The sequence below is a fragment of the Monodon monoceros genome, unplaced genomic scaffold (genome assembly GCF_005190385.1).
Source record: "Monodon monoceros isolate NGI ecotype Baffin Bay Population unplaced genomic scaffold, NGI_Narwhal_1 Super_Scaffold_13, whole genome shotgun sequence".
NCBI lineage: Eukaryota > Metazoa > Chordata > Mammalia > Artiodactyla > Monodontidae > Monodon > Monodon monoceros.
The window spans coordinates 83,910,441-83,923,735 of NW_021703769.1; the positions used below are offsets into that span (position 1 = coordinate 83,910,441).

The 13,295-nt window shown below is 46.6% G+C and overlaps 1 protein-coding gene across 9 annotated transcripts in view; it reads left to right on the forward strand.

Annotated features, from left to right (window-relative positions):
* The window catches only part of CARD11 (caspase recruitment domain family member 11), a 110,637-nt gene that overhangs the window by 62,771 nt on the left and 34,571 nt on the right, over nucleotides 1-13,295 (forward strand). For all 9 annotated transcript variants that reach the window (XR_003793169.1, XR_003793170.1, XM_029220709.1 and 6 more), the window contains one exon: nucleotides 7,852-7,973. Coding sequence is in view for 7 of the 9 variants with exons in the window: in XM_029220707.1 (XP_029076540.1) it covers nucleotides 7,852-7,973 (122 nt within the window). In the remaining 2 variants the exon portion in view is untranslated. The remainder of the gene's footprint in view (nucleotides 1-7,851; nucleotides 7,974-13,295) is intronic.

A 13,295-nucleotide genomic window follows, 5' to 3' on the forward strand; every position in this document is an offset into this window, starting at 1 on the left:
GCTGAATGAGTGAGGCTCCCACTCTCCTGCTTCAAGTTTACTCTGACGTGTCCTCGTTACCAGACTCTGCAGACATGCCCCCGTAGACGTCCAAAGGCCTTGGGCCCCCGCCTGGTTTCCTTTTTTAACCTTGTCCCAGGCTCCCATGGGATTCCTGTGCAGCCAAGATAAAGGGGGAGGTTTAAGTCTGCACGTGGCTCCCACAGAAACTTCCAGCCCTCATTCTTGGCTGCTCTAAGAGTGGGCTTCTTATTTGATGACGCTGGTGACCTTTCCTACGAAATGCAAGGACCCAACCTTTTCACTTAGAAGATTCTCGGGGCCGCTGGGCTCAGCCCACACTCACGTACCAGCCCCCAGCCTCCCAGGAGCAGGACTTCGCTTGTCAGTGCTCACGTTTAGGGCTGTGCCTGCCCCATGTCCAGTTTTGTCCCTTCCAAACTGCCTCACCCAGACCCCAACCCAGAAAGCAACTCATGGTTTCCACCCACCTCTCCTGTGCTAGAATGTAGCTTAGATGAAGCCAACGGTCTCTCTTTGAAAGCACAGAGGGCTCCAGGATTGGAACCAACTGGTGGCCTCGGTGCCTTGACAGCCCCCGTGGCCAAGGCGGGCTTGCTGACCAGGCCTGGAAGGCACCCGCAGGAGAAAACAGTGTTTCATTACCATCAGGGCTGGCCCAGAGCAAAGCTGCCCTTCCGGGAGTGAGAGAGGTTGACCTCACGCTGGGCTTTGGGTTTGGCCAAGGGGTGTCCAGCCACGGCTCACGGAGACCATCGGAGCTGTCAGTCTGCTGTGTGCGCAGCTCTGGAATCTAGACGGAGCGAACGCTTGTAAAGAGCCGATGTGATAAATTGATACACATTTCAGAACAATTTAAGTCTGTCATTCCTAATTCTGCTTTTCACAAAAGCTTCTCTGCAGTAGTGGTAGGAAAATGAGAGCTGGAGGGGGAGAGGGGGGAGCAATAACCTTTGGTCATGCAAGAGGTGTACGCCCTTCCAAACCTCTCTGCCCTGATAGGTGCAAGTCAGAAGCCACTACAGGAGATGTCCGGATATGCGGCAGGGCCTGGGGAGGGGGAGGGCCGGTGTTTGCCATGTCCCCCAACCACCCCCAAATCCTGACTACCCATAGATGCTTCCTCTTTTCCCAAAAGCTATCAAGCTGAGACATATTCATGCCACAGAAGCCATTGGCCCTTTGCCCGGGTCACCTGGAAGTGGATGGGGGGAGCACCTTGAGGAGTGTCAGGTGGCCTGGTGCCCAAGGAGATGGCCCGGGGGTGGTGGGCAGTGCCCTAGGCTGAGGGGCAGGACATGCCTCGGATGACGGCTGAGCAGTTTGGCTGTAACTCGAGTTGGGGGGAGGGTTGCGTGTGGAATAAAGAGGAGTAAAGAGAAGAGATGGATTCCAGTGGATGTGATGGAGGCTGGAGACGTGACCAGAGACTGGCTGAAAAGTGAGGGGCACGGCTCCGGATTTGAGGCCAGACCCAGCGGGTGGGATAAATCATCCAGCGTATGCGTTGGACAACGGCGTGGTGTTAGTTAGCACTTCCTGGGCAGCGCCCCATCTTCCTCAGGGTCATGCTGTTTGTTTCTGTCCCCTGCAGGCCTCTGTACGTGGGCAGTACTTAGTCCTTATTGATTGCTTACTCTGGTTTTGTATCTAGAAAAAAAGGAACAGGATCAAACAGATCAGGAAGTTTCTCAGATTGTAGGGCTTAAGAGTGTGTGGCTGGGACCAGTGTGATTTTCTCAGAAGGCTTAGATCTTGTTTGTAATGTGTATCTGCTGGGATGATTTTTGGCGGCAAGTTATAGAAACAAAATCACAGTTTTATACACACTAGGGTTTTTTATTCTTCTCATGAACCAAGAACTCAAAGGCTAGCTTGGACCCAAAGTCCATGAAGCATCCTATGGAGCCGTACTTAGAGTGTGGACTTTGTCCTCATGCTCACAGGAGTGCTGCCCTTCCTCCAGGCATCGCGTCCACATTCCACGTAGGAAGACAGGGACAAACTAAAGGTGCTTCTCACCCGATTCCTCCTCCTCTACAGACCCTTCCTAGATGTCTCACCCAGAAACTTCCACTTACATCTCATCGGCCAGAATTGTGTCGCACACCCACAATTCTAGCTGCAAGGGAGGCTAGAAATACGGTTTTGTTTTGTTTTTTTAAGGGGGGTACAGTAATGCTGCAAACAGAATTGGGGCTCTGTTGATAAGTAAGAGAATGGCTGTTGGGTCTGCAGCTGTCAGTGTCTGCCACTACACTGTGAATTTAAAGTGATAATTGCTGCTTTCAAAATATGTATCAGCGAAGCTCTCCTGATTGCTATACACATGTTAATTCATGGAAAATATTATCGTCTCAATATTTCAGTTGAATGAGCTGAGCTAGACAGAGGTTAAAAAGTTAACCGGGATGCCAGAGAAGAATTTTGCAGGAGGAATTTTCTGGCTGCTTCTCTAAGTGCCCTTTTCGTAGGAATGAAACGGGTTGTAGGGCAGGAGACACACAGGAAGGGCTGCCTCTGGTTCTTTCCCACTAAGCTTTCGTTTCAGAGCTGTAAACACAGTAGACATTGGTGGTGTGTACCGGTGTCTCCACATCCTTCTCGATAATCTTTCACCCGTTTTTATGCCAGAAGTCCTTTCGATTAAGCGGAGGTTTCATTGGAATAATTAAACCCTCCATCTCAAGCCTCTCACTCCAACCATGCAGGCAGATCAATTAACCAGAGACGCATTTATCTAACTGATGGTTGACCCCCTTCTCGTTCCGGAGCTTTTGCGCTGGGGCAGCCCGCGGAGAGGAGAGATGTCTGTCCCACGGAGACAGCTCATTTCCAAAGGGCTTGGCACTCCCTGGATCTGAAGTCATTGCAGCCTTCTTGTTTATTTCATTCAGGTTCTGACTTTTATTTATTCACCCAACAAATATATATTGAGCACCTCCTAGGAGTCAGGCCCTGTGCTGAATGTTACCAGGGAGGCGGGAGTGAGGGGGGGATGGAAAGATGAAGCAGACATGTGACAGGTAGCTGAACCCCTCTGAACCCATTTCCTCTTCCATAAGTTGGGGACTGTAGTGGTATCTACCTCATAGGGTTGCTGTAGTAAACGAGATAATCCACATGGAGCATTTAGCCCAGTGTCTGCTTATAGCAACCACCATGTCCCTTTTCCTAGACAGCTATTAGAGGATATGCTCCTGCAAAATGAGGGAATAAAGCAAAAAAAGAGAAAGATATGGAGCCCAGGAAGCAAGGAATGTGATTAGTTAGGTTAGATGCCGTGCTTCATCGGTGTTAGCTGTGATGATGGCGAGTTTTAGACCCGGTGATGCTGAGTCGGTGGGGGTTGAGTTGGAATCTCTGCTCTGCCACTTAGTGGCTGTGGTATCTCACCCTGTTATTTAACCCTCTGATCTGACCTCCTCGTCATGAAGTGGGAATCCTAAAACCGACCTTATCAGGCTCCTGTGAGTGTTAAACGAGGCGGCATCTGTGACGTGCCCAGCGCATAGTCAGCGCTTCTGGTTTATGAAGGGGTGAGCTGTCTGACAAGTTTTACAAAAAGCAGAATATAGTACGTGTTCAGAGAATGGAGGTAACTGATTGATTCTTTATACTGAAATGCCTTAAATGGTTCCAACTATTGACATAGGTAATTTCTTTTTACCATGATAATACATACGTCATGCAGAGATAAAAAGTAAAGTAGGCTTGTCATGAAAAACGTCCGTCCCCAGCCCTGATCCCCAGAGGCAGCTACTTCTCTTTTTCTCCATGTCGTTTTCTTCTGTTATCTACCTCCTTATTTCTAAATAATATGCTTATGTTGCTATTTATCGATATGTCGGTTTTAAGACATTATTGACACGCCTTTAGGTGGATGATAATTTAGCTCCCTTTTCCTAGTTCCCCACTCCATGCGCTTCGCCCCCCACCCCCGCCATCATCTCGGTACATTTAGATCAGTTTTACCTGTTACATTATCGTGACCAGGTAAATATTGTTCGTGTTGAAGCAAGTTGTATGCTGAGATTATGTTTCCTTTCCTATCTTTTTGTTTTTTCCAAAGTTAATGTCGCCTCTCTTTTTTTTCACTTGCTGAGGTTTTTTTAATGTACCTATCCTCAATTTTTTCTTTCTGACTCTCAGACCTGTCATTTGCCTAATAATAATATTTCCTAAATTATGAAATATATCAGATAATGGTTCATTATTTTCCCCCTGGCAGTCTGCATCTAGTGGGCCCTCCATGATCCTGCCAGAATCTTGGCCAGCTGCTTTTTACTGCATCCCTCTCATCCTGCAACTTCCCTTGCTGCTCTGTTTCCTGGCCTTCATACCTTCTTCTTTATCATTTTATTCCCTCATTTTACTGGAGCATAGCCTGCAGTAGCTTCCTAAGAAAGGGTGCGTGGGATCTAAATGTTTAGAGTCCTCACCTTTCTGAAAATAGCATCATTCTCTTTTCACAGGTAATAGTTTGGGTAGGTATAGGATCCTAGGTTTAGAAGTATCTTCCATTGGAAATGTGAAGGCATCACCCAGCTTCCAGCATTACTGTCGAAAGATCTGATGCCAAACTTACTTCTAGTCCTTTGCACATGACCTAATGCTTTCTCCCAGGAGGATTTTAGGGTCTTCTCTTATCCCCTGGTGCCCTGAAATTTCAGAATGATATTCTGAGAAGGTTATTTTCCACTGAGTGTACTGAGCACTTAAAGGACCCTTTAAAACTGAAGACTCGGGACTTTTCCTGGTGGCACAGTGAATAAGACTCCGCGCTCCCAATGCAGGGGGCCCGGTTTCGATCCCCGGTCAGGGAACTAGATCCCACGTGCATGCCACAACTAAGAGTTCACATGCCACAACTAAGGAGCCCTGGAGCCTCAACTAAGGAGCCCACGTGCTACAACTAAGGAGCCCGCCTGCCGCAACTAAGACCTGGTGCAACTAAATAAATATTTTTAAGAATAATAATAATAAATAAAAAATAAAACTGAAGACTCATGTTTTTACATTTGGAGAATCCTCTAATACTATTTTCTCTGATAATTTCATTCTATAATTGACATTGTATCCCCACGAGATATACAGGAAAGGAAGCATAATTTCTGCATGATTTCTATTTATTGGATATTAGACCTTCTAAACTGACTTCATTTCCCTCCTTTCTTATTTTCCTTCTCTTAACTTTTAACTTTCGGGGCGATTTCCTCAACTTTATCTTCCAAACTTTCTATCGATTATAAACTTCGGCGACTTTATTTTAATCATGAAGAACGCTTTCTTGTCCTTTGCTCCCTTGTCAAAGCACCCTACTATTGTTTTATGACTGCAATATCTTATCTAATCTCTTAATGGATTTTAATTATTGGATTGTGTTTTTTCTGTTTTCTCTTAACGCACTGTCTGCTTTCTGCCGTTTCCCTGTATCAGTTTGTCTATTTCGATCTCTTCCTTTCATGTGGGGACTTCGCTTAAACCTTAAGCGCCCCTTGCCTCTCTGTTTATTCTTATGTGGGAGGGAACAAAAACTGTGCATGCGAGTTCTGCTTGCACAATGGGCTTCCCTGGAGCATGAATAATCCCTGGCTGACTGTGCTTGAATAACACCAATGACGGGGAGCTCATAACTCACCAAGCAATTGACTCCTCTTTTGAGAAGCAGGAGTTATTCTTTTGAACCCTGAGCCAATATCTGGCATCTTAGAACTTGGTTTTAGTTCTGTCTTAAGTTTGTGTGATAAAGTGATATTTCAGGGAGATTTTGTACATACACTTTCTGGTTAGAGTCATTTAAAAGGTAAACTTTTTTTAAAAAGGCAATTCTAGGGGCTGTATGGTAGTGATTAAGTCCAAATCCAGCCTTCCATGCCAATCATGTGACTTGGAACCTCTCCCAGGTTTGATTTTCTTGGCTGTACTGTGGTGATGACGGTGATGATGATGGTGGTGGTGGTGATAAAACCACCTGTCTCAAAGAGTTCTTGAGCAGTTAGGCTTAGCCAAGTGCCTGGCAGACTAAGTCGTCTATAAACACAGGGATGATGTTTCCACCAGTTGAATGTCATACCTGTGAGTTAATCGCTCAGGAGATGTAGCCGATACATTTGCCCCGACCTTAGGACCAAGTTTTCGAGGGTGATCTCAAAATTCAAAGGGCAGAAATAGAAAGTTCAGCCTCATTACTGGGTGTCTTGTGCCTCAGTTTCCCCAAACTACATTGACACATCATCGGATAGTACAAACCTGCTTTCCCTTTCCTGCAATGAAAACCTCTCCTACTATGAATTTTCTTAAAGCTTTTTCTTCTGATTATAAAAGAGGAAAAATGCAAATGCATACTTCTTTGTTTAATGCAAATACAGAGAAGTATCATTTCCCTGGGCCTCCCTGGGCCTTGGTTTGTTGGGCTGAGGACGGCCCATAGATCTCCTGCTCCCCCAGCCCTCGCCCGGGGCCCCACAGCCAAGGAGACCAAGGAGACAGTGTCCTCCAGAGAAGCACGTCGCCGCCACCTCCCCGGGGCTGAGGGTCTGAGACAGCTGACTCCGATCCAAGCTGACACCCAACAAGAAGAGCTGCTGTCAGCCCTGGGAGATCTGGTGTCATCTATGATTAATCCTCAAAGCCAAAACCCAACAAGTTTCTGATTAAACGATGGCATCCCAGGGTCCCCGTCACCCCTGAGTGGAGCTGTGGGTTTGGAGAAGCTGTCTGGAGCCCCTGCCAAGGGACCCTGGCAGCTGTCAAGACAGGTGTCGGGGACTTCCCTGGTGGCGCAGTGGTTAAGAATCTGCCTGCCAATGCAGGGCACACGGGTTCGAGCCCTGGTCTGGGAAGATCCCACATGCCGCGGAACAACTAAGCACGTGTGCCACAACTACCGAGCCTGCACTCTAGAGCCCATGAGCCGCAACTACTGAGCCCCCGAGCCACAACTACTGAAACCCACACACCTAGAGCCCATGCTGTGCAACAAGAGAAGCCACTGCAATGAGAAGCCCGCGCACCGCAACGAAGAGTAGCCCCCGCTTGCCGCAACTAGAGAAAGCCTGCGCGCAGCAACAAAGACCCAACACAGCCAAAAATAATAAATAAATAAATAAAATTGCCATCTCTCAAACCACTAAAAAAAAAAAAAAGTTTAAAAAAAAAAGAAGACCGGTGTCGGCCCCTCCTGACCTTCTCAGGGTCTGCGCCTCCCCCCCCACCCACCGCCCCCTCCTCTACCGCCCTCTCCTCTACCGCCCTTTCTCCAGAAGGAGAGCCGGCCCTTTCCCTCAAAACCCACAGCCCCAGCTGGGCTCCTGGAGGGACTGGCTGGGCATGACGGCCTTGCCAGTCACCGTAAGGAACGCCGCCCTGGGGAAGTGACGGCGTGTTCCTGCCCAAAACCACGGCGAGCAGAGCTGAGACGTCACTCACAGTGAAGGGAACGCTTCTGGACTCAGGAGTGTGGTTTGCTGCTTTTGACCTGATGAATTACTAGCTGATTAGAACCTCTGCACTCTGCAAATGCTTCTATCAAAGACTTCTAACGAGCTTCCACCCGGCCATGAGCAGCCCCACAGGTGGCCTTCTCTCCACTCCCAGAGGCTTGGGACCTGGGCCCAGGGCCTTCCCGGCTGTCCATCAGTGGGAACAAAAGCCCTTCTCCCCCAGCAGCTCCAGGCCGTAGTCCACTGCGTCCCCATCACCTGAAGAGATGCGGGCCCTGGGATTGTGTGGCCTTTGCTTCCAAAGCAGTGGGCCCCTTCGCTGCTTGAATGGTTCTGTCTCCAACCTGTGGCCTTGTTTCAAGTCATATTATCTTTCCTCTTACAGATCCTGCCCATCAGACCTCCACATCCGGAAGGAAACTGCCTCAGGGAAGGACCAGCCCCAACCAGAAGGAGTAAAAGGAATAAAAGTCACCTCCTGTCCATTGGGCGCCGACTCTATGCCAGGTACTTCACGGGTGTCTCCTTTATGTAAAATAAATAGAAAGCGAGGTTACCTGAGACTTGCCAGGGGAGCGGGGAGGGGAGGGTTCCAGGCCGAGGGAGGTGCAGGAAGCAGGTTCTGAGCGAGCGGGCACCTGGTGGAGAATCAGAGACCGTCAGGCGAGGTGCGACCGTGGGGGCTGGTGGGGGCCACCCTCAGCTCGGAGGTCAAGCCAGAGATGCTGAACTGTATCGTAGCAGCAGCTGGGGCCACACCGTCCATGTTTCCAACGAATGGCGGAGGGACGTGAGACCAGCAGCTGCCATGGAGTTTGTGCACCGGCAGGTAGTCTCCTTGAGCCTGTAAGAACTTGAGCAAAATAGCCCTTCCTGCAGAATGTGGCCCAGGAGGCTTGAACTTCCTTTTTCTGGCTGTGTGTAGAAAGACAGATGTGGTCTAGGGTTTGACTCAAGACCGAGCCAGACCCTGCTGAGGGTACTGTCCGAGTTGCCATCATCTCTGGCTACAGTTGAGGGGAGGGAGGACCGTCCAGCCCGATAGGCTGTTAAAGCTCAGGGCCTCGGTGTCTAAGAGTGTGTTTCCGAGCTGACGTTTCATCCAGGTTCCTCCAGGTGATGGGGCCGAGTCAGGCTGAGTTACAGGGAAGCGTTTGAGAAGAGAAATACATTTGAAATTGTGGTCAAGGTGGGTTTTTTTTCTTTGGAGCCTAGCTACATTATCCAAAGTTCCTGCCCATGAAATATTTCGTACGTTTTTATACACACACACACGCACATAAAAATGTGTACGTGTATCAGTGAAACAAAGAACAGTAAAATGGACACGCGTGTCCCAGCTGAAGCAGTATTTCCCAGGATCACCCTGTCACCTATGTGTCCCACCACATCACAGCCGTCCTGCTGCCCTCACCCTTCTGACGTTTATCAGACCCCTGCTCTTCAGTATAGTTTTGCAGTATATCCTCAACCGTACAGCTGAGTTGCGTATGTTTGGGAAATTTCGTGGGCGCTCCCCTATCGCACGTAATCTTTCGTGACTTGCTTTTACACTCAGCGTCACCTCCCCGAGATCCGTCCGTGTTGACGCATGGGCCGTAGTTCTTTGCCCCTGCCCTGCTGTAGGGTATGCCATCGTTGAATACGCACAGTATTTACCCCCTCTACTTGTGTCGGGACGTCTGTAGGGTGTCCAGGTTTTTTGGATACACGATGCCTCTGTTGAATCTTCATACACGAGTCTCCATCTCAAATTAATGGGGAGATTCTTGAAGGTCTGTAGCAAGGACCAGACATCACATGTGGCCAAGGCTTACAGGGCTGGGAAGTAGAGTTATACACCCAGAGAGAGAACTCTTGCCACTTCTCAGGGGCCCTCGGGGTCTCTCACTGCAGCTCCACCTGGCAGACCAGCTCCCTCCACCTCCATAGCCTCGACCAGCCTGGGGCTCTGCTTTACTGTGGCCAAGTTCTAGCCTCCACTGTGGCCACCCTGATGCCACCTTCTAGCTAATTCCCCACAGCACATTCACCCGCCCCACCGTCTCTTTGGCCCATAGGAAATTCCCAGGTCAAGGGGTTGGACTAGTGCACCCAGCCTCGGGATTGGTCCTCTTTGGAGCAGGTCAGTTGGCTGTGGCTGGAGGGTTTATTTGGTACAAACAGGATATCAGGGCTGTGGCCATCTGAGGGCGTGGGCAGGAAGGCAGATGTTACATATCGGCACATCTATTTCCCTAGACTTGGCTGTCATCTTTGTTCATTTTTCTTTTTCTCGTTTTTCAAACTATACACATAATACATTGATAGGTGTGTGTTGTAAACACTAAAACAGTATAGGTAACGTCCAAGTCCTCCTGGCCAGTAACCTCAGAATTCCTCCCTCTTCTTAGATAGAATCAGTATAATCAGATCCTCTCAAACTTTTCCCCTCCCTCCTTCTTTCCCTCCCCTCCCCTCTCCCTATTTCTCTCTCCCCTTCTCTTTCACACACACACACACACACACACACACACACACACACACACACCCCTACACACACATACCCCTACCTATATAATTATAGGTATTGCATTACATGAATGAGTTTATACTGTGTTGTGATATTTTTTCTGACACCAAATGTACAGTGTTTTCTTGACACCAAATACGTGTCATTGTTTCACACATCCACCAATTCTCTGACACCAACTGGGTGTCCAGCAATCCAGTTCAATTCTGACACTAACTGTCCAGAGGCAGCAAAGATGCCACAGGCTAAGGGCTCAATCCCACAAGCCTGCCCCCGCCTCGGATGGTGGCCCCAAACCCAGGGCCACCTGCCCTCTGCCTGAGCAGCTCTAAATCAGGGTCTCCCACAGCCTCCTCGCCAGGGGCAGTAATTTGCTGGAATGGCTCACAGAACTCAGGAAAACACTATACTTATTATAATAGTTGATTTTAAAGGATACAAATGAAAACACATATGAGGAGGTCCGGAAGGGTCCTGAGCACAGGAGCCTCTGTTCCCATGGAGTTGAGATGAGCCACTCGCCCAGCATGTGCTTGAATTCAGAAACTTGGAAGCTCTTTGCCCCCCATCATTGAGGGATTTTCATCAAGGTGCTATTACATGTGTGATTGATTAAATCATTCTCTGTTGGTGATTGAGTTCAATCTCTAGCCTCTCTCACCTCCCCTGAGGCAGGAATGTGGGGCTGAAAGTTACAACCTTCTAATCACTTGCCTGGTTCTTCTGGCATTCAGCTCCCATCCTAAAGCTACTAGGGGCCCCTTACCCAAGAGTTATCTTGTTACCATACAAAAAGCATTCACACTCTCTTGTCACTCTGTGCTGGGAACCAGGGGCAAAGACCAAATATATTTTTTAATTATACCACATGTATGTGTGTACATATTTACTTTTACATATTTTTTAACATCTTTATTGGAGTATAATTGGTTTTCAATGGTGTGTTCGTTTCTGCTTTATAACAAAGTGAATCAGCTATACATATACATATATCCCCATATCTCTTCCCTCTTGCGTCTCCCTCCCTCCCTTTAGTTTTTTAAATAAACGATGTCTTGGGATCTTTTTATGTCACCACATACTTTCAAAATGTTATTCTATAGTGCAGAAGGATCATGGAGTATCTGCTGAAGAACGTTTGGATTGTCTACATTTTTTTCCTATTATAAATAGTGCTAAATTTTCAAGTAAAAAACTGGGGGGAAATTAAATATCCATTATAGGGAAATGAAGAAATAAATTATGGTATATTCTTGCAATGGAATAATACATCCAACAGTTAAAAATGAATAAACCAATAAAAATTAAGGGATTGCCAGATTAGATTGAAACAATGAGATCATGTGTATACTATCTACAGGAGAAAAACCTTACATCCAAAGGTACAAAGAGGTTGAAAGTTAAAAGGATAGAAATATAGACTATGCTAAAAAGAATCATAAAAGAGCTAGAGTGGCTTATATCAGACAAAATAGATGTTAAAACAAAAATGTTACTAGAAATAAAGAAGAGATTTCATAATGATGAAAGTGTCAACCACCAGGAAGTTATAACAGTTATAAATATAACCTAACCCAAACAACAGAGCCTCAAAATACATGAAGCAAAAACTGACAGAATTGGGGCTTCCCTGGTGGCGCAGTGGTTGAGAGTCCACCTGCCGACGCAGGGGACACGGGTTCGTGCCCCGGTCCAGGAGGATCCCACATGCCGCCGAGCGGCTGGGCCCGTGAGCCATGGCCGCTGGGCTGCATGTCCGGAACCTATGCTCTGCAACCAGAGAGGCCAAAAAAGTGAGGGGCCCGAAAGCCAAAAAAAAAAAAAAAAAAAAAAAAAAAACCTGACAGAATTGGAGGGAGAAATGTAAAATTCAACAATAATAGCTGGATGGAGATTTTTAATACTCTACTTTCAATAATGGATAGAACAATAGACAGAAGATCAACAAGGAAATAGGAGACTTGAACTTGGACTTGTCTATAGTATGTGCCACCTAACAGAAGAATACATACTCTTCTCAAGCCCCCACCTGGAATGTTCTTCATATGCTGGTCCACACAACAAACTTCAGTAAGTTTAAAAGGACTGAAGTGATCCAAATATGTTTACCAACCACAATGGAATTAAATTAAAAATCAATAACAGAAAGTAATTTGGGAAGTTAACAAATATGGGAAATTAAACATCGCACTTCTAAATAACCAATAGGTCAAGGAAATCACACAAGAAAATAGAATATTTACTTTGAGACAAACGGAAATGAAAATGCAACATACTGAAACTTAAGTGGTGTCACTAAAGCAGTGCTCAGAAGGGAATTTATAGCTATAAATGTTAATACTTTTAAAAGATCTCAAATCGGTAACCTAACCTTCCACTTTATGAAACTAGAAAAAGAAGAGCAAACTAAAACTGAAGCAAGCATAAGAAAGGAAGTACTACTATTAGGACAAAAATAAATGAGTTAGAGGAGAGAAGAGCAATCGAGAAAATGAATGAAACCAAAAGTTGGTTCTTTGAAATTTCAACAAAATTGACAAACGCTTAGCTAGACTGACCAAGAGAAAAAGAGAGATGATCCAAATTACTAGAATCAGAAATAAAAGAAGGGACATTAATACCAACCTTACAGAAATAAAAGGCAAAATAAAAGTAAAGGAATAATATGAAGTTGTTTCTAATAAATTCGGTTACTTACATGAAACGGACAAATTCCTAGAAAGACACAAATTACTGAAACTTACTCAAGAAAAACAGGAACCTACAACAAGTAAAGAATTAGTAATCAAAAACCTACCTACTGGGGCTTCCCTGGTGGCGCATTGGCTGAGAGTCCGCCTGCCGATGCAGGGGACACGGTTTCGTGCCCCGGTCCGGGAAGATCCCACATGCCGCGAAGCGGCTGGGCCTGTGAGCCATGGCCGCTGCGCCTGCGCGTCCAGAGCCTGTGCTCAGCAACGGGAGAGGCCACAACAGTGAGAGGCCGCATACCGTAAAAAAAAAAAAAAAAAAAAAACCGTAAAAAAACAAACAAACAAACCTACCTACCAAGAAAAGCCTTCCTTGGTGACCTCTACCAAACAAAAGACAAAAGTATGCCAATTCTTCATAAACTCTCCAAAAAAGTAGAAGAGGAAGAAACACTTCCCAATTTATTCTATGAGGAAAAATTTACCCTGATGTCAAAACCAGTCAGACATCACGAGGAAAGAAAACTACTGACTAACATCTCCCATAAGGTATGGATGCCAAAATGCTCAAAAATATACTAGCAAACCAAATCCAACAAGTCCATAACTAACCGGGATTCACAGCAA